General features: G+C 48.0%; 2 protein-coding genes across 2 annotated transcripts; both read left to right on the top strand.

The window, feature by feature from the left end:
* The first annotated feature begins 666 nt into the window (after positions 1-666).
* asphd2 (aspartate beta-hydroxylase domain containing 2) lies at positions 667-7,119 on the top strand. The gene is made up of 4 exons (XM_084025254.1): positions 667-977; positions 2,077-3,250; positions 3,561-3,674; positions 4,237-7,119. Exons 2-4 carry the CDS (start codon positions 2,368-2,370, stop codon positions 4,365-4,367), a joined length of 1,128 nt encoding a protein of 375 aa, XP_083881380.1. The 5' UTR covers positions 667-977; positions 2,077-2,367; the 3' UTR covers positions 4,368-7,119.
* A 1,935-nt stretch (positions 7,120-9,054) lies between these two features.
* Positions 9,055-17,758, top strand: cabp1a (calcium binding protein 1a). The gene is made up of 7 exons (XM_084025249.1): positions 9,055-9,919; positions 14,877-14,907; positions 15,038-15,181; positions 15,265-15,374; positions 15,465-15,539; positions 15,617-15,689; positions 16,211-17,758. The coding sequence occupies exons 1-7, from the start codon at positions 9,167-9,169 to the stop codon at positions 16,234-16,236; spliced, it is 1,212 nt and encodes a 403-aa protein (XP_083881375.1). The 5' UTR covers positions 9,055-9,166; the 3' UTR covers positions 16,237-17,758.
* The last annotated feature ends 683 nt before the right edge of the window (positions 17,759-18,441 follow it).

The raw sequence follows: 18,441 nt of genomic DNA, 5'->3' as shown, positions 1-18,441 counted from the left end.
TCACCGCATCTTATCTTAATTCACTTCAGCAGCATCTGGACAGTTCGGGTTCTGCAGGTTTATTTGTTATAAACAAGTACAGGACAAAAAGAAATAACTCTGGTATTAACAAACAATAATAAAACAAACTGGTTGACTTATACTGACACCGGAAATCAAGCTTCAATTCTGCAAAGAAAAGTGTTTTTGGACCACTAGGTGGAGCCGTAACACTTCTGAAGAGGAGCGGAAACAGTTTTAGTTCCTAAAATTCACATGAATGAAGCTTCTGGGAACAAAAACCTTATTATATGAAACGTAACTATAGTTTCCATTCCACTCAGTCCAAAAATAGAATATGCAAAGTACATTTAAAAAGTACAAATTAATTTTGTCTCCAGAAGAAATTTTAAAAAATGTGCAAAATGGCTTTCAAGTGAAATATGTTAAATAATGAAAATGCATATGCAAAATTAAAAAAAGGACAAATTCATTTTCTCTCAAGAACAAAATAAAAAATAAAATGTTGCGCTAAGTAATGAAAATATTACGCAAAATAAATGTATAAAGTAGGAAAACGTAATTCCGTCGCCTACGGGGGGCGCTGCCTCCGCCTCCCGATGATACATTTTATTTTGAAAGCGCCCGAGCGGAAGCGTCGTTGCGCGTCGCCGTGGATTCTGGACTCTGGGTGTCTCCTCAGTATTTACAACAACACGGACAAAGACACACCGACGGGGACTCGAACCGCCGCCGGGACCCGCTCCGTACTTCCGTGTCCGCGTGCAGCAGCAGGGTGATGGTGATGGGTGGCGGCTCCGCGCGCCTCTTCTCCTCGCGCGCGTGCTGGAGACGTTTCCTCTACAATGTTGGCGACTGATCTCCGCCGCCGTTTGCACTGCAGTGGTGCCGCGTCGCCCGGAGGAACACCTGTGTGCGCCTCCTCATCCTCATCCTCCTCATCTTCCTCATCTTCCTCCCCAGCGGGTGTTGAGTAGGTATGGACGCACGAGCCAACGCGTAAAACGGGGGGGGGGGGGGGGGGGGGGGGCACGAGCCTGGTGGGTGCGGGGGGGGTTTGGGTGGGAGGAAGGGGTTTCTTGGTGGGGTTGATGGTCCTAAAATGGTGTGTGTGTGTGTGTGTGCGTGCGTGTGCGCGCGCGTGCGCGTGTGTGTGTGTGCGTGTGTTTGTGTGTGTGTGTGCGCGTGTGTGTGTGCGTGCGTGCGTGCGTGCGGGGGCGTCTTGACGCCGGCAGCAGACAGGATGTGGGGAGGAGGAGGATCTGCTGGATCCCGACCATCTTTGGTGATGGAGCTGGTGGAGTTGTGATCACAGTTGACGCAGTGCTCTGGCTGCTGCTCCGTTCGGATTATATAATCCCACTGTGTAATCCAGCCTCCTTCTTCTTCTTCTTCTGCTAAAACAGCATAGATTACCCCCCCCCCCCCCCCATCCATTTATGCAGCTCCTGATGAGCAATCTATGAATGCCAAATATACATGTGGGTGGATTTCACCACTGTTTACTGTTTATATAAATGAGTGTGTGCTGCTGCGTGTGTGGGGTGCGAAAAATGATGTATATTTTTTGTATACATTTTTATATATATATATATTTATATCATTTTATATAAAAGTAGATAAATGCAGTAATGTGGCCATGACTCATGGTTTTATACAGCGCAGTAAAGGCGTGTGGGAATCCCAAATTGTGTTCAAAGTGTGTGTGTGTGTGTGTGTGTGTGTGTGTGTGTGTGTGTGTGTGTGTGTGTGTGTGTGTGTGTGTGTGTGTGTGTGTGGAGGAGGGTGCAGTCATAGTGTGGTGAGTGTGTGTGTGTGTGAGTGTGTGGTGAGTGTGTGTGTGTGTGTGTGTGGGGGTGAGTTTCAGCAGGTGTGCTTTGTGCTGCAAAACTCTGAGGAGGAAGCTACGATTAACTCCCTTTGCACGCCGACGACCATGACAGCGAGCGGTTTGGATGATCCGCATCAAAACGCCGCATCCCCATCCTCCCCCTCCCTCCCTCCCCCCCCCTCCTCCCATCAGTCAACAGTGTCCTCCTCACCCCTCTTCCTCTCCCTCTGTCTCGTGTTTTGCAGGGAGGAGATTACCCCGAGGCGCCGTTGTCTGTCTGCGTTTGTCTGAGCGAGCGAGGCAGCAGCAGAAATACCGCACAGCCCGACCCCACGATGCTCGGAGAGAGAGAGCGGAGATGTTAGGAGGAGCGAGGGGGGCGAGAGTGTCACATCCAATCAGCTGCCTGCTCGCCACCGAGGGGGCGATACGAGCCGCCGGACGCCACTGACACCCCCCCGTTTGTGTGCCCCAAAAAACACACGCGTCGGCTGATCTTTTTTGTCGGGCTTACTTCCCTCGCCGTCCGGGGAAGGATGGAGTGGTCTCTGGAGAACGTCAGGGAGATGGTCGCCGGCGGGATGCAGTCGATACGCGAGTGCGAGGTCTGTGCCTTCGCCATCGCCATTTGTGTGCTGCTCCTCTTCATGTGGTACTGCTACCGGGTGGGCCGCGAGCACGGGTCCAGCCCCCTGCGAGGGCGCTACCTGGCCGGGCCAGGCCGCATCGGCGGCGTGGTCGGGGGCTTCATGGGCTCGGAGTGCCGCGGCGCCCGGGCCAAGGCCAAGAACGGCTCCATGCTGGAGGAGCAGAACGGCTTCGCCTTCTGCCAGTCGCCCGAGTGCTTCAGGTGCACCAGCGCCGGCGAGAGCCTGAACCAGAGGCTCTACCACAGCCTGCAGGACTACGCCAAGCGCTACACCTGGTCTGGCATGGGCCGGGTGCACAAAGGGGTCCGCGATCAAGGCCGGTACCTGAACAGCCGGCCGACCATCCAGCGGCCGGAGGTCTTCTTCCTGCCAGACCTCCCGTCGGCGCCCTTCTTCTCCCGGGAGGTGCAGAGGCACGACGTGGAGCTGCTGGAGCAGAGCTTCCCCGCCCTGCTGGCCGAGTTCGAGAGCATCTACCACCACCAGCCGCCGGCCCCCCGCAGCAGCGGCGGTGGTTCTTCGCTGCCGCCGGGCTGGAAGGCCAACAACACGCCCCGCGGCCAGTGGTGGACCTACTACCTGGTCAACCAGGGCACCCCTCTGGTCCTGAACGTGAGGCGGTGCCCACGGGCATGGAGGGTGCTGGGCCAGCTGCGCACCTTCATCGCCAACAACGTGTTCGGCAACGCCTGCTTCTCCGTGCTGACGCCCGGCGCCCTGATCACCGAGCACTACGGACCCACCAACGTCAGGCTGCGCTGCCACCTGGGTGAGTTCAGCATATTTGCGGGAGGAGCATCGCAGTGAATCAGATGCTGTTGTGTGTTGAGACCGGGGGGGATCTGGATCCTCCCGGGTCCTTATGGTTCAGTGGCCCGTGTGATAATGAGTGTTTTTCTAACTGCACCTGAGCTCCGTGACAGGGCTATAAATAGTGAGATGCATTTTTTGTGACTGTGATACTACGGGGGACACTCTTTCTCTGGGATATGGCACCTGGGTGGTTGCTAAGCAACACGTAATACTCTGGCTGTCCCCGTAATGACACATTGATGTTGTGTTTTTTTCCCTTCCGGCAGGTCTCAGAGTGCCCCCTTCCTGTGAGCTTGTGGTCGGCGGGGAGCCCCAGTGCTGGTCTGAGGGCAGCTGTCTGCTCTTCGATGACTCGTTCCTCCACAGGGCCTTTCACGAGGGTAAGAGGGACTTAAAGGGGGACCTGGTCTGGGTCTTCTTCTTCTTTAGTGTTTAAATAGTATGTTGTTCATGTAAAGGTGTCCGGAGAGTCAGAGCCCAAAGTCCAGGTCCAGAGGGCGTTTGAAAACTCACCGCCTCCAATCAAATCTGTTCTTCCATAAAGTGGTGATGTCACCAAGTAACTCATCAGCATAACATCCACAAGTCGCTTGTTTGTCCCGCCCTCGAACAAAGCTAGTCAGAGAGGAGCTGAGCGTGGAGGAGACAAACTTTAATGTCCTTCGAATGGACTTCGAGGCTGGGATTCATTGAGCGGTGAACCAATGAGAGCAGACTGGGCTTTTTGGGGCGGGAGGGGCAGGAAGGTCAAACAAGAGTGAGAAGCAGCAGAGCCTGATGGGGGAAATTCACTGAAGCATGAAAACATGTTCTAGTAGGAACCTGAAGAACAAGTATGAACCAGAACCGGTCCTCTTTCAAACCGAATCTCTTATTGCTCTTAATATTCCATTAAGAAGGTTTGACCTTAAAAATCTGACCCACAATGCTTTGTGTCTACAGGTGGTGCAGACGACGGGCCCAGGGTAGTCTTCATGGTGGACCTCTGGCACCCCAACGTGGCCGCCGCCGAGAGACAAGCCTTGGACTACATTTTTACCCCGGGTCGCCTGGAAGAGCGGGAAGGGAAATAGGCGTCGGACCCGGGAGACCGGATCGGGGAGCAACTCTTTTTCCTTTTTTCCTTTCTGCCTCCAGACCAGCTTTCACTTTCACCATGTACATATTCTCCGTCTCATACAGTATCTCCCAGAACCCCTCTGACCAATCATTGGGCCTCTTTTATCCGTCACGTAAAAGATGATCGCTCACACAGCTGTTACGTTAATGCTAACGCCACCGCGCTGACATGTGAGCTTATTTCCACTTATTTCATTTTTTAATATTTGAATGTTTAATGCATTTGTGTGGTTAAAAACATTTATGCATTTCTGGTAACATTTTCATTTCTAACGGTGTCTCGTAGCGAAGCGAACGTTAATCTCGCCGTTGGCAGCAGGTTTAGGTCCGTAGGCCTGTTCGTCCCTCTTCCTGATCTGGAGCCTGACGGAGCATCTATTGGCCCTGAGCTCCACCCGACACTCACTAAACATGTTGGGTAGAGCAAGAGATCTTCAACGTGGGGGGTCTGAGACCCCTAGAGGGTCCGCAGAGTTACTCTAGGGGGGCCCGATTTTATTTGATCCCAAACTTATTTTCTTCCAAAAATGTAAATATGTCCAAAAATCCACCTTAACATGAATACCACCTATAATAAGCAAATATAAATCTTCCTGTTTGTTTAATATTATGTTGAGAAATTGTGATAAAATAGAATTAAAATATGAATCTGTCAACAATTATTATTTTAGTACTGTTATACATGGAACTATAGGCTGCCCTACACATTATTATTGTTTAAAAAGGAACACAGTTTTATATGATATGTAATAGGGGGTCCCTCCACCAGGTCTCTGTAGGCCTTGGGGGTCCCTCCACCGGGTCTCTATAGGCCTTGGGGGTCCCTCCACCTGGTCTCTATAGGCCTTGGGGGTCCCTCCACCTGGTCTCTATAGGCCTTGGGGGTCCCTCCACCGGGTCTCTATAGGCCTTGGGGGTCCCTCCACCTGGTCTCTATAGGCCTTGGGGGTCCCTCCACCAGGTCTCTATAGGCCTTGGGGGTCCTTGGCCTGAAAACATTTAAGACCTCTGGGTTAGAGTGTTGCTACTTAGCATCTAATGCTAACTCTTACATTTCCCCCCTAAAGGGCTAAAAAAAACAATTCACCGTTTTCAGTCACTTAAGTTGCACGTTTTTATTCAAACCACAACACGGCGGTCAGTGTGGGCTTTTTCTTTTTCACCTTTTCTGTGGTTTTAGCGCTGGTTTAGATCAAACCACGCGAACGTGAAGCTAAAGCTTCAAACCGGACGACACCGATGTGTCGACTTCAACTGATGACAAGTGTTCACTCTGAAAACGTCGTATCGGGGCTTTATGACCAAACTGTTTCTAAATGAAAGAAGAAGAAAGAGTTTGATGGATGTGACGACGATAACGGAGGTCCAATGTTGATCATGACGTGAATGTTTAGAGACGCAGCTAACGTCTGTTGTACGGAAGAGGAGCGGTGCCTCATGGGAAATTTTCTTTCCTGAGAATCTTTTCTTTTTTTGTCAGAATTATGCGACGGTGTATTAGGGCCTCCATAGGTATAAAAATAAGAAATAAAAAAACAGGGGAAGGGGAGGGGCAATATTATGAGAATGTTTTTTTTTTTTTTTAGATTAAAGTCGTACATATGAGAAAAAACATGGATATTTGGAGGAACGTGGATAACTGATTTGGAGGCGATAACAGGATTGCAGTCGTATAATGAGATGATGCAATCGACTGAGAATATTTCACTTTTTTTCTTGTAAATGTACGACTTTAATCTCGAACATTTTGAGATTTTTCTCTAAATATTGCCCCCAACTCCATTAAAAAATATTACTAATAATATTCCTTCAATAGCCCAAATACAGCATCGTAGAATTGTGACTTCAAAGACTCTGAACTAAAAAAAAATCTTCCTATGGCACTAATCGTCTTCCGTACTGCCGGTGTGTAGTTTATTGTGCAAAAAAAAAAAAATAAAGAATCCTGCTTTCTAAGCCGTGGTTAGATAAGCACATTTTTAGGCCTGTGCTGTAACACTGAGATGAAGCGTTTTTGGTAAATTTACTAAACTCTTGTAATTTGGTTGTATTTGATATCGAGGTTTGTATTTCTGTAAATAAGGTCGATGATTTGAGATGATTGTCTTCAATGCTATAACTATTGTGTTGTCTGGATTTACAGCTGAAAGGGATCGTTGCGTTTCATCCTCCGTTTCTCAAATAAACCCATGAACTCATCCCGGTAGATTTCCATTTGTGGATCCTGTAAAAATGCTTATGAAGTATTTTTCTCTGTTCTGTGCATTTATTTTTAATCACTCCGTAACTTTGCAGCGCCATATTCGGTATCCATTATTAAAGCCGCGGTCCTTAATTCTCCGACAGCACCTCATGGAAGTGTGTGTGTGTCTGTGTGTGCACGCACAAACGTAACCTTTCAGCAGCTTCGCATCTACTCGATTTGCAAATGTTTACAAAGTAATTTACAAGTAATTTACAAAGCTGTTTACAACGCGGGACGCCGCCGACACTCACATTGAGATGTCCATAAATTAGGTTTAAAAAATCACGAGTTACGAAAAACTGTCATTCCCCCGAAGCATCTGCTTTTACATATATATATATACAGTGTGTGACGGGGCAGCCATGTTGTTTACATTAGGGTGGAGGATTTTGTCCTTTACCACGTTCTTGTGTGGATTTTGAACAGTATTTCTGTACATTTAATAAATGGTCGAGTATCTTATTTAACCAGCTGTTGTCGCTTTTTATGTGAAACCAGATGTTTGACTTCACACTGTGTGCATGCTCTTCAAACAGGACCTATTATTATTATTATTGTTATTATTGTTATTCAGGTTCCTACTAGAACATCTTTAAATGCTTTAATGCTAAATAATTTACTTATTTTCCCATCAGGCCTTGCTGCAGCGGCTCTTCTCAGCCTCTCTCTGAAACCTCTGTTTGACCTCCTGCCCCTCCCTCCCAAAAAGCCCAGTCTGCCCCGCCCCCTCACCAGAGCCAGATACCAGGAGTTGTTCTGCTGAGGAATAATGATAAAAAAAGAAGTCCAGATGAAGTTCACCTTCCACGCTTACTAGCTCCGTTTGGGGGCGGGACTAACTAGCGGCTGGGCGGATATTATGCTAATGAGTTACTAAGTGACATCACTACGTTACGGGAGAAAAGATTTGAATTGCGGCGTTTGAATCAGTTTCTGTGGGGGAGAGGAACTTCCTCTGGACCTGGACTTTAGACCCTGACTCTCTGGACACCTTTTACATGCAAACAAACTCTAAACACTGAAGGAAATGAAGGAAGCAGAAAAGCATTGTGGGTCGTCTTTGATCAAACTGAACCTCCGGCATTGAATAACGGCGTCCTGAAGGAGTCGAGCGCTTCATTAGAGGAGGTTTAAGCTGCTTTAGAACTGATAACAACAGCGAGAGGACAGAAGGTTTTCAGTGGGATGCAGTTTCAAATTGTTGCCACCGGGGGGTGTCAGCTACTTCCTGTCACAGTTATGGAGGAACGCCAGAGCGTCTTCGTTATCCATAAATGTGGACTAACCATGCTTCAGGTTAATATTTGACCTTTAAATCCGGCTCTGCAGCCAAACGAGGATTCACAACACAGCATACGTTGTCCTTTGTGGGCCGAGTATAAAGAGACAGACAGACACACGACTTTCACCCAGGAGAAGGCTGTTCGTGTCCCGTGCTAAAACTTAAAGTCGCCAGTCACGTTAATGTCCCGCTCTTTCCCTTAAAGCCAATGTGTTCATGTGATGTGCATGAAAGTTAGAAATGTTCCGAACTTTTCAGCGTGAAGGGGCGGAGTCAATGTCACACTTTACCCCAGCAGCCAATCAAGTCGACCAGGAGGCGGGCTCTACTACTTCCTTCCAGTGTTGATGGCGACACGTGCTAGGAGTGATGAAAGGTTGGTATTAGTGGTTTTAATTAGGATGAACTACAAATGTGTTTCTTTTTATGATATTTTTCCTTCATCCAACAGCATCGTCAAACATCCGATCAGCTGCCAAGTGGCGTTCCTGTGAACTTCCTGTGAGTATCTCTTTGGGGAAACAGGGAGGCGAGACTTAACGTTGGGAGGAATTTGATTTGATGGCTGGTAGCTCACAACCTTCTCTAGCTCTGATTGGTCGATGGATGGACGTCACGATATCATTAGTGGAAATTGGTCGGTACTTGCTGATGCTAGCCACTCATAGTTCGTTTTTCTGGGCAAACAAACAAAATATCGGATTTTGATAATAAAATACGGAGAAATGTATATTTCTGTCGATTAAAATCCCCAAACTTGATCGGGACCTGACTCATACAGCTGAGCTAGTGTGAGTCATCACAGTGTAGAATAACTGAGGGGGGTTTATTGCCTCAGATATAAATAATAAAATAATATTCCGTCCACTAGGAGGACAGACAGTAAAATAGACCTGAATGTTGTTATTATCTTATTACCTATGTTAATTTATGATATGATGGATTACATTGTTTGTGTTTCTACATCCGGGATATATCTGTGGGCTTTATATTTCATCTGTACTGATCCGAAGACAGTTTGATATCTTACTACCGTCCGCAGCCACGTCACGGCCACGCGGACAGCATCAATGAAACGGGGACGCGCTCGGCTGTCTGCGCGCGCGTCGGCCGCGCTGCACCGCACAGGAAACCAGGTAGCCGAAGTTAACGGGGGCTCCGCTATGCTAACGTGAGACGACTATGGAGGGGGGACCCGCCAGACCCGCCAGACCAGACCCGCAGCCATGAGCGCCTCCTTTTCCAAATCTGAATCCACGACCTCCTTGCTGAAGTCTGCGGCGAGGAGACCGACACACCTCCCTGAACGCACCGCAGAGAGCCGGAGGAGTCAGCATCAGCACCAGCACCAGCACCACCACCGTCCCGCGGCGCTCCAGACCAGCAGCAAAGCCGAGGAGTCCTTCTGGTCGGCCGAGTGCGACATCAGCGCCCGGAGACCCCTGTGCCACCCGTCCGTCCTCGGAGACCCGGACGGTAGTAGTGATGCAGCTGCGGGGGTCAAGTGTAAGTCACGTGCCCCCCACGGCCAAGTCCCCGACCCGCCGGAGCCGAACGGCGACGCGAGCCGAGGCGCGCGGGAGCGCTGCAGGGCGTCCAAGCCCACCGCACACCGGCACCACCACCGCAGGAAGCACCGGCAGGAGGACCGTGCATCGGCGGGGGCGGCGGCTGGGGCGGCGGGACCACCTGAAGCACCCGAGCATCCGCGTCGCTGCACGCACGCGCGCGCACGCCCGGTCCCCAGGGTGCCCTCCCTGTCGGACAGCACCGACGACAGGGCTCCTCTGTGCGAGCCGCGGGACCACAAGGGGTCCGGTTCGGCTCACGGCAGCGTTCCGGTCAGCAGTCCGACCCCGTCCTCGTGCTCCCTGGTCCCGCTGTCCAGCAGGTCCTCGCGCCGGTCCCGGAGGTCCAGCGCCGCGTCTTCCGCGTCCGACGTCAATTTACGCACCATCCTCAACTCCCTGTTCGGGCAGGTAAGACCCGGATCCGGATTATCATCAGTTGGTTCAGCAGCACAACAGAAACCAGGTCCCAAATGATGTCAAACTTAATTAGTAGATGATTCTAATAGGAAGCTCACTAATTGATCACGTGATTGACGGCCCATCAATGTCTCTAATAGGCTCAATCTAAAAATAGAAAATGCATTAAATTTGGCTTGAAAACACATGAAGCGTTGCTGTTTACGTTCAGAGGAACAGGCTCCTTATGTAATCTGTAACTACAGCACCTCCTCCACCTCCTCTCCCTCCTCCTGCCTCGCTGAGTGGATGAGAGGTGGAAGTCTCTGATGTGCTAATATGGATTCGGTCAAAGAAAAATACATCAACGTCCTTGCGTCACTAAATCACCAACGCTGCAGTGAAGTCGCTATTTTCAGCCTTTTATTATTCACACAAAAGAGGAAAAAGACTTTAATAATAGAAAGCTACCGGTTCTGGTGGGATGTTCAGGATTTGGATCAGGAACCAGCAGGTGAACCCTCAGATATGAAACAGACACGGAGCTCATCCATGAAAACATGGAAGCATCGCTGTGAAAACATGATTGTGACCTCCAAGCGGTGAGACTGAACGATGCCTTCCAAGTCCATCTTTAGTGTTCCTCTCCGTGTGGAGCGATGGTGATGGTGATCAGGGAGGAGAAGAGTTTGGAAGCTTTGTGTTTATTCTGGTTATCTGGTCAGACATCTGTGTGCTCGTGGAGACTAACGGTCTGTTTGTTCCTCTGTGATGCTGCTGGAGGTCACCGTGACCTTGTCTGGGCCTGCAGAGGGCAGCCGAGGATGTGAGGCAAGAAAAACATATGCAGAAATATATGAATCCAGAAGGAAATAGGTCTTTACATGGACGTCGTCATGGTGACGTCACCCGTTGGTTTAATAGACTAAGGGTTTGAACTTTGGCATCTTTTTATTTCTGCAACCAGTGAAGGAGGTGACCATATTTGGACTGGAGGAGCGACAGGTGGATCTGATGAACACAAGCGGCACCCTTACTGGATCTGGATCCATGTGGATTCTGGTGTGAAGCTGCAAAGTTAGCTTCTTTAATTCAAGGTCAACTTTACAGCTATTGTTGAAGTCATCTTAGTAGCTAACTAGCATTGGTAGCGTGGTAGTGACCTGTCAATCAGCAGGTAAGCCCCGCCCCCTAAAGCATCCCCTGCTTTCTGGACCCTAAATGGACCATAATGTACTAAATGAACATCATGCTGGATTGAAGAAGACTTGAAACTAGAGATTGAGACCATAAACTCATGTTTACAATGTTTACTGAGATAATACATCAAGAGAGAAGTAGGACCATTTTCTCATAGACTTCTATACAACCAGAGAGGAGTCGCCCCCTGGTGGCCAGCAGAGAGAAGTAGGACCATTTTCTCATAGACTTCTATACAACCAGAGAGGAGTCGCCCCCTGGTGGCCAGCAGAGAGAAGTAGGACCATTTTCTCATAGACTTCTATACAACCAGAGAGGAGTCGCCCCCTGGTGGCCAGCAGAGAGAAGTAGGACCATTTTCTCATAGACTTCTATACAACCAGAGAGGAGTCGCCCCCTGGTGGCCAGCAGAGAGAAGTAGGACCATTTTCTCATAGACTTCTATACAACCAGAGAGGAGTCGCCCCCTGGTGGCCAGCAGAGAGAAGTAGGACCATTTTCTCATAGACTTCTATACAACCAGAGAGGAGTCGCCCCCCTGGTGGCCAGCTTTTCGTGTCAGTGAATCTTTTCATCGCTCACCAGAGTTTGGTCGGAGTCACGGGTCGGGTGAAATACCTCACAGACATCTTCTTTTCCTTTAATAGGCATCATTTCTGTTTCCCTGCTTGGCCTCTTTTCCCTCTCTCTCTCTCTCTCTCTCTCTCTCTCTCTCTCTCTCTCTCTCTCTCTCTCTCTCTCTCTCTCTCTCTTCGGCTGCTCTTATACTATTCCTACCTTCGCTCGCCCGGGTCGGTGCTCTCCACTGTTTCTCACCCAGCTGTAGTCCAGCACCGCCGGGTCTTCATGGGTCTGGCTCTCGTTTGCACTCGTCTCACAATCCGAGCCGCAGACTTACGAGAGAAAAGGTCCTCATGGTCCTTTATAGAGTCTCTTTTCTCCTCTGGTCTGATGGGAAACTGCTTGGACTGGCCTCTGAGAACGGTAGGCTGGTCTCCCATCACTCCCAGTCCTCCCTGGGCTTTACTTTGGTAGGCTTGTTAAACTGGAAACTGGACAGAAAGTCTTGCATGCGGTTGTGTTTGTTGTGAGTCAGCTATCATGTTGCAAAGTGGATTTAGAAATAGATTTATATTGTTTTGTTATGATCTTTACAAAAGCTTCAGAGTTATTCCAGAAAGTTTTGCATTATTGATATCCACGCTGTTTTATATTCTCCAGTTCGTTGAGTTAAACATGTTAAGTTCATGTATTTTTTGAGTACCGTACGTCTTTCCGTGATCACAACATATGCAGCCGGCTCTCTCCGGAGCTTCAGCTCTTCATCTCTCAGCTTCCGAGTGTGTTTACTGTTCCTGTGACAGTGTATAAGTGTGAGCTGCCGGCCCGACAGCATGGCCGGTAAACTGTTATGAGTGATGAGTGGAAAGTTGGCTGTATTATTCTTGTGTTTTGCGTTTGACATAATAGAGAGGTTCACTCGTGTCTTTGCATTTAATCTACCGCGTCGTCTCTGACTCTCACCTTGTGTATACCTTTAAATCCACTCTGGTCTCTAAGATGCTCCAGGATGCCGAGGCGAGGTGCCGAGGGGTGCTCACCTGCGAGGAGATGGGCCGGGCGGGGTTTCTGGGGCCGTATCAGGACGCCGTCGTTTCCATGACACAGAGCTGCGTTCTGGTGAGCAACATGCGGTTGCAAACCTGTGTCTTCCTGAGTAAAGCCGCGGCCACGTGCAGGCAGGCTGTACGTAAGTCTGGGAACACTACTCTCTCACCTGTCTGTACCTTTCAGCACAATGTCTAACCCAGATAGAGATCTATACCCCACCTGCAACAGCTCATGAGAAAATGGTCCTACTTCTCTCTGCTGGCCACCAGGGGGCGACTCCTCTCTGGTTGTATAGAAGTCTATGAGAAAATGGTCCTACTTCTCTCTGCTGGCCACCAGGGGGCGACTCCTCTCTGGTTGTATAGAAGTCTATTACAAAATGGTCCTACTTCTCTCTGCTGGCCACCAGGGGGTGACTCCTCTCTGGTTGTATAGAAGTCTATGAGAAAATGGTCCTACTTCTCTCTGCTGGCCACCAGGGGGCGACTCCTCTCTGGTTGTATAGAAGTCTATTACAAAATGGTCCTACTTCTCTCTGCTGGCCACCAGGGGGCGACTCCCCTCTGGTTGTATAGAAGTCTATGAGAAAATGGTCCTACTTCTCTCTGCTGGCCACCAGGGGGCGACTCCTCTCTGGTTGTATAGAAGTCTATGAGAAAATGGTCCTACTTCTCTCTGCTGGCCACCAGGGGGCGACTCCTCTCTGGTTGTATAGAAGTCTATGAGAAAATGGTCCTACTTCTCTCTGCTGGCCACCAGGGGGCGACTCCTCTCTGGTTGTATAGAAGTCTATGAGAAAATGGTCCTACTTCTCTCTGCTGGCCACCAGGGGGCGACTCCTCTCTGGTTGTATAGAAGTCTATGAGAAAATGGTCCTACTTCTCTCTGCTGGCCACCAGGGGGCGACTCCTCTCTGGTTGTATAGAAGTCTATGAGAAAATGGTCCTACTTCTCTCTGCTGGCCACCAGGGGGCGACTCCTCTCTGGTTGTATAGAAGTCTATGAGAAAATGGTCCTACTTCTCTCTGCTGGCCACCAGGGGGCGACTCCTCTCTGGTTGTATAGAAGTCTATGAGAAAATGGTCCTACTTCTCTCTTGATGTATTATCTCAGTAAACATTGTAAACATGAGTTTATGGTCTCAATCTCTAGTTTCAAGTCTTCTTCAATCCAGCATGATGTTCATTTAGTACATTATGGTCCATTTAGAGTCCACCAGACCAGAAAGCAGGGGATGCTTTAGGGGGCGGAGCTTACCTGCTGATTGACAGGTCGCTACCAATGCTAGTTAGCTACTAAGATGACTTTAACAGCTTCACAGCATGATGGTCTATAACGCTGGGTTAGTGACCATCAGTTGTACACTTTTCAAGATGCATTGTGGGATACTTGAGTTTACTTCATAGATATGAGAGTGGAGTCGATGTTCTCTGAGGATTTCTTTTCAGAACAACTTCCTGTTCTCGGATACTCATTTACAACCCGCAATCAATCAATCAATCAATCAATCAATCAATCAATCAATCAATCAATCCATCAATGCACAGGTGAATTTCACAATTTGTTTCCACTTTTAAGTCCAGTAATGGAGGTGATTTTAAGTTGATGAGGTCATGATTGTCGGATCGGCCGTTGACGCGTCCTCCTGCTCGTGTGTTTTCTACGTGAGCGGTTCCGGTCAGACAGTCCTTTCTTGCTTGATGTCAACACTCGGTGTTGTGTTTAGACTCCTCGCTGCTCCTGCTGTTTAACCCCTGAGGGCTTCTGGGATATGTCTGCCTCCCTCTCTGCCCTTTAAAGGTTGCGTTCATTATGAGCGAGCGCCATGGGGGGAAATAAAATAGACACCTTCACATTCTTCTGTGAACTCTGAGGGTTGCGTTTCCCGCTCGTGCTTTCGTGAGGAATTTATAAGTATTTCTATACCGGGAGTGTTTTTTTGTCATCGTGCGATCGCTTCAGACGCCTTTTTCACCCAGAAAGCTGAGGGTTGCTATGGAGGAAGTTCATGATTTGGGTTCGGGCTTCACTCGGGTGTCGGTACGTTTCGGAGGCAGCTCAGATACAGACTCGTTCTGTTCGTTGTGATGTTTCATCACGTTTCATCATGTGCTTCTGTTGTTGTTCCAATCGATGATTTCTTGCCGTCTCTTCACAGGACCGAGAGCTTCGGCCGGAGGAAATGGATGGTGAGTTTCAAACAAAACGTAGATTATTTTGGTCAAAGTGCTTTTGCAGAACAAACAGAAAGGTTGTGGATGCGGCGACAGGATTCCCGTTGCTGATGATATTATATTTGTTGTTGTTGTTGCTCCACAGAGTTGCGGGATGCTTTCAAAGAGTTCGACAAGGACAAGGACGGCTTCATCAGCTGTAAAGACCTCGGGAACTGCATGAGGACGATGGGATACATGCCCACGGAGATGGAGCTGATCGAGCTGAGTCAGCAGATCAACATGAACCGTGAGGAGCTCACTGCGTTGTTTCTGTCTGCGTGTCATGGTTTAAAGTTTGTGTTCGCCAATTTGTTTGTGTTCCGTCCGAAGTGGGAGGTCATGTTGATTTTGAGGATTTCGTTGAGCTGATGGGCCCTAAACTCCTCGCCGAAACTGCAGACATGATCGGAATAAAGGAGTTAAAAGAGGCATTCAGAGAGGTAAGGCTGACCCGGCTTCCTGTCCCTCGGCTCCTGTTTCACGCTTTATATCGTTACCGCCGTTTTTTTTCTCCATGTTTTGATTCTCAGTTCGATACGAACGGAGACGGCGCCATCAGCACGTCCGAGCTGCGAGACGCGATGAGGAAGTTGCTGGGCCAACAGGTGAGAGTCGCAGACGACAAGGAGACTCTGAAAGGTTCGGGAAGGAATACCGGCTGACGAGCTTTTCTTTCCCCCAGGTCGGTCTGAAGGAAGTGGAAGACATCCTAAGGGACGTTGACCTGAACGGTGACGGCCTCGTCGACTTCGAGGGTAAAGAAACTTCTAAAGAAACGACAGACTCTCTTATGTATGAATGAATCAGGAGGCGGGACTTAACGATGGGAGGGATTTGATTTGACGCTTGAAAAGATTAGCTCACTATCTTCTCTAGCTGTGAGCCGCTAATTAGCAGACTGATTGATGGATTTCATGATATTTTTGCTGATGTAAGCACGTGTTATATTTTGTTTTCAAGAGAAAGAAGAAAATGGAATTTAATGTAAACATATGAAGACTTCTGCTAACACGCCAATGTTGCTAAGGTTGATCAGTGGTGAAAACTGATTTGGTATGAATTTGGGATGATGTCATAAGTCCAATCAGTCCGTTTAATGGCTGCATTTTGCTTCAAAGGGCGTCTTCTATCAAAAATTAACATTACATTTTTTTACGTTCCTATTCTGACGTCCGACAGGACACTTTTATTTCTGAAGATATCGTCCTTTTTAATTTGTTTCAGCTGTTTTTCTGCCACCACAACACTCAGAGACTTTTTTTCGTTCTCCTCACAGAGTTTGTCCGAATGATGTCTCGCTGAGACCGATGAAAGAATCGGTCCTGAATGTGATGCCGCGTCCGCTCGCTACACTCGACTGTGTGCAACCGGAGGACGCACAGAGATCTCTGAGCCACGCCGATCTGAACGACACTGGAATCCCAAACGGAGCAGCGAGGCGTCGACCTCACGCTTTCAATCCGAGTTCACGTGTTCTTCCTGAACGTCTCCAGGGACGAGGACACGCCGTAGCCTAGCCCATGAATGTCCAACTGAAACCCTTTTTCTTTGCACTTTAATTCTCACTTACTGACTTCCTATGTGGATCGATCGCTGGTGTCCTGTCACATCTTTAGCGCAATAAGTCGAAATAATGTCGCTTTGATGTCGTCGATTGTGAGTACGATGGCGTATCAGGGCCACTGTAGGAAAAAAACTAAACAACTAAAAAAAAACTTAGAGAGAGAGAGGGCAGTATTCGGAGAAAAAAGTTTTGCAAGTTTATTAAGTCACAAATTTGCAAGTTTATGACAATGCTAACAACTGGCATCTATGCTAGCTAACTTCCCATGAATGTAGGCATTGTAAACAAGTTGCTTGACCAGATGTTTGCCGTTGCTATGACAACAAGTGAAAACTACCGCTAGCATGTTAGCCCAACCGTCCCGATCAATAAACACCCATAAGATGACAGTTTGTCCTCATATGAATAAAAGCAACAATAAGCATCAACATCATCACCCTAAGGACCTTAACGAGGTGATGTCACACGTTGGGATGATTCATTACAAACATAAATGTACATTCATGGGGAGTTAGCTAGCATAGATGCTGGTTGTTAGCATCATAATTAACTTACAAATTTGCGACGTTATAAACTCCCTTTTTTTCTGGTAATATTGCCCACCTCTCTCGGCTCCGTTTTTTTTTCATACACTGGCCCTGATACGCCGTCCTATGCGAGAGCAAATGTCTTTTTTATTTTATTTTTTTTACATTTTGTGTTATGAAATTGTAAGTGGACAATTGGTCAACACCTGTATCGTACCTGTGTGACCATCTGTGATTTTTTTCCCGCTGTGCCAGTGGAGTCCTGCAGATGCGTCGTCGCTGTCTGAAAATGAACATGCAATGAAGAGAAGCTCCGATTAATGAGAAAACAGAACTACGTTTCCTGTACGTTCTTTGCTGTGGTGCATCATGGGAAGTTATAAGCTATTTGCAGAGATGCTGCAGCTCCAGTTTGCAGCGTCGAATACTCACGTTTGAAATGTCTTTAATGTCGCTTTGGGAACAAGTAACATTTGTTTGTTAAATGTCTGAGATCGTACTGTAGGAACGCCACACGTGACCTGTACTTCCAGTGGATGTGCTTGTGTTGCGCCTGTAACCGTATGTCACCGTATGTCACCGTCCATATGATTGTAGTCGTGGCAACGCGCCACACATCTGTCATCCGAGCGTTTTTTTATGCATGCCAAAGAGAAGGATGTCATTCAATTCAGTATGCAGATTTGCATTTTTTTTGTTGTCTTAACGAAGTGAACAAAAAATATTTCGACAAGTTAACTGTAGAAAAATAAAAATGTGTTTACATGAAGGACCTTCTCTCTGTGGTGATGTTGCCAAAGTAAATCGATATGGTCCAAAATGGATTTTGTTTTGTTATATAGATTAGAAATGATATGTTTGTTTTGGTGTGAAACATAGTCTGTGTATAAAAAGTGGACGTCGTCATGGTGACGTCACCCGTTGGTTTGTGGACTACAGTTTTGAAACCTGAAGTTCAGCATTTTAGCCGTCGACATCTTGGTATTATTTGTAACCAGTAGATGGAAGTGGCCATTTTTTGACTGTGGAGGAGTGACGGGTGGCTCTGTGGAACACAAGCAGCACCCTTACTGGATCTGGATCCATGTGGATTCTGGTGTGAAGCTGCTAACAAAGTTAGCTTCATTATTGAAGGTCAACTTTACAGCGAAGTGTTAAAGTCATCTTAGTAGCTAACTAGCATTGGTAGCGACCTGTCAATGCAGGTAAGCCCCGCCCCCTAAAGCATCCCCTGCTTCCTGGTCTGGTGGACTCTAAATGGACCATAATGTACTAAATGAACATCATGCTGGATTGAAGAAGACTTGAAACTAGAGATTGAGACCATAAACTCATGTTTACAATGTTTACTGAGATAATACATCAAGAGAGAAGTAGGACCATTTTCTCATAGACTTCTATACAACCAGAGAGGAG

This window comes from Eutrigla gurnardus (genome assembly GCF_963514095.1).
Source record: "Eutrigla gurnardus genome assembly, chromosome: 13".
NCBI lineage: Eukaryota > Metazoa > Chordata > Actinopteri > Perciformes > Triglidae > Eutrigla > Eutrigla gurnardus.
Note: the sequence above shows the minus strand (reverse complement) of the source record. Positions and strands in the feature narration are given on the sequence as shown.

Excerpts from the sequence above, each read along its gene's own strand:
- asphd2 (XM_084025254.1), top strand. The coding sequence starts at position 2,368 with ATGGAGTGGTCTCTGGAGAACGTCAGGGAGATGGTCGCCGGCGGGATG. Across the intron at positions 3,251-3,560 it reads CAGGCTGCGCTGCCACCTGG|GTCTCAGAGTGCCCCCTTCC; the intron begins GTGAGTTCAGCA and ends CCCTTCCGGCAG. Across the intron at positions 3,675-4,236 it reads CCACAGGGCCTTTCACGAGG|GTGGTGCAGACGACGGGCCC; the intron begins GTAAGAGGGACT and ends TTGTGTCTACAG.
- cabp1a (XM_084025249.1), top strand. The coding sequence starts at position 9,167 with ATGAGCGCCTCCTTTTCCAAATCTGAATCCACGACCTCCTTGCTGAAG. Across the intron at positions 15,540-15,616 it reads GGAAGTTGCTGGGCCAACAG|GTCGGTCTGAAGGAAGTGGA; the intron begins GTGAGAGTCGCA and ends TCTTTCCCCCAG. Across the intron at positions 15,690-16,210 it reads CGGCCTCGTCGACTTCGAGG|AGTTTGTCCGAATGATGTCT; the intron begins GTAAAGAAACTT and ends TTCTCCTCACAG.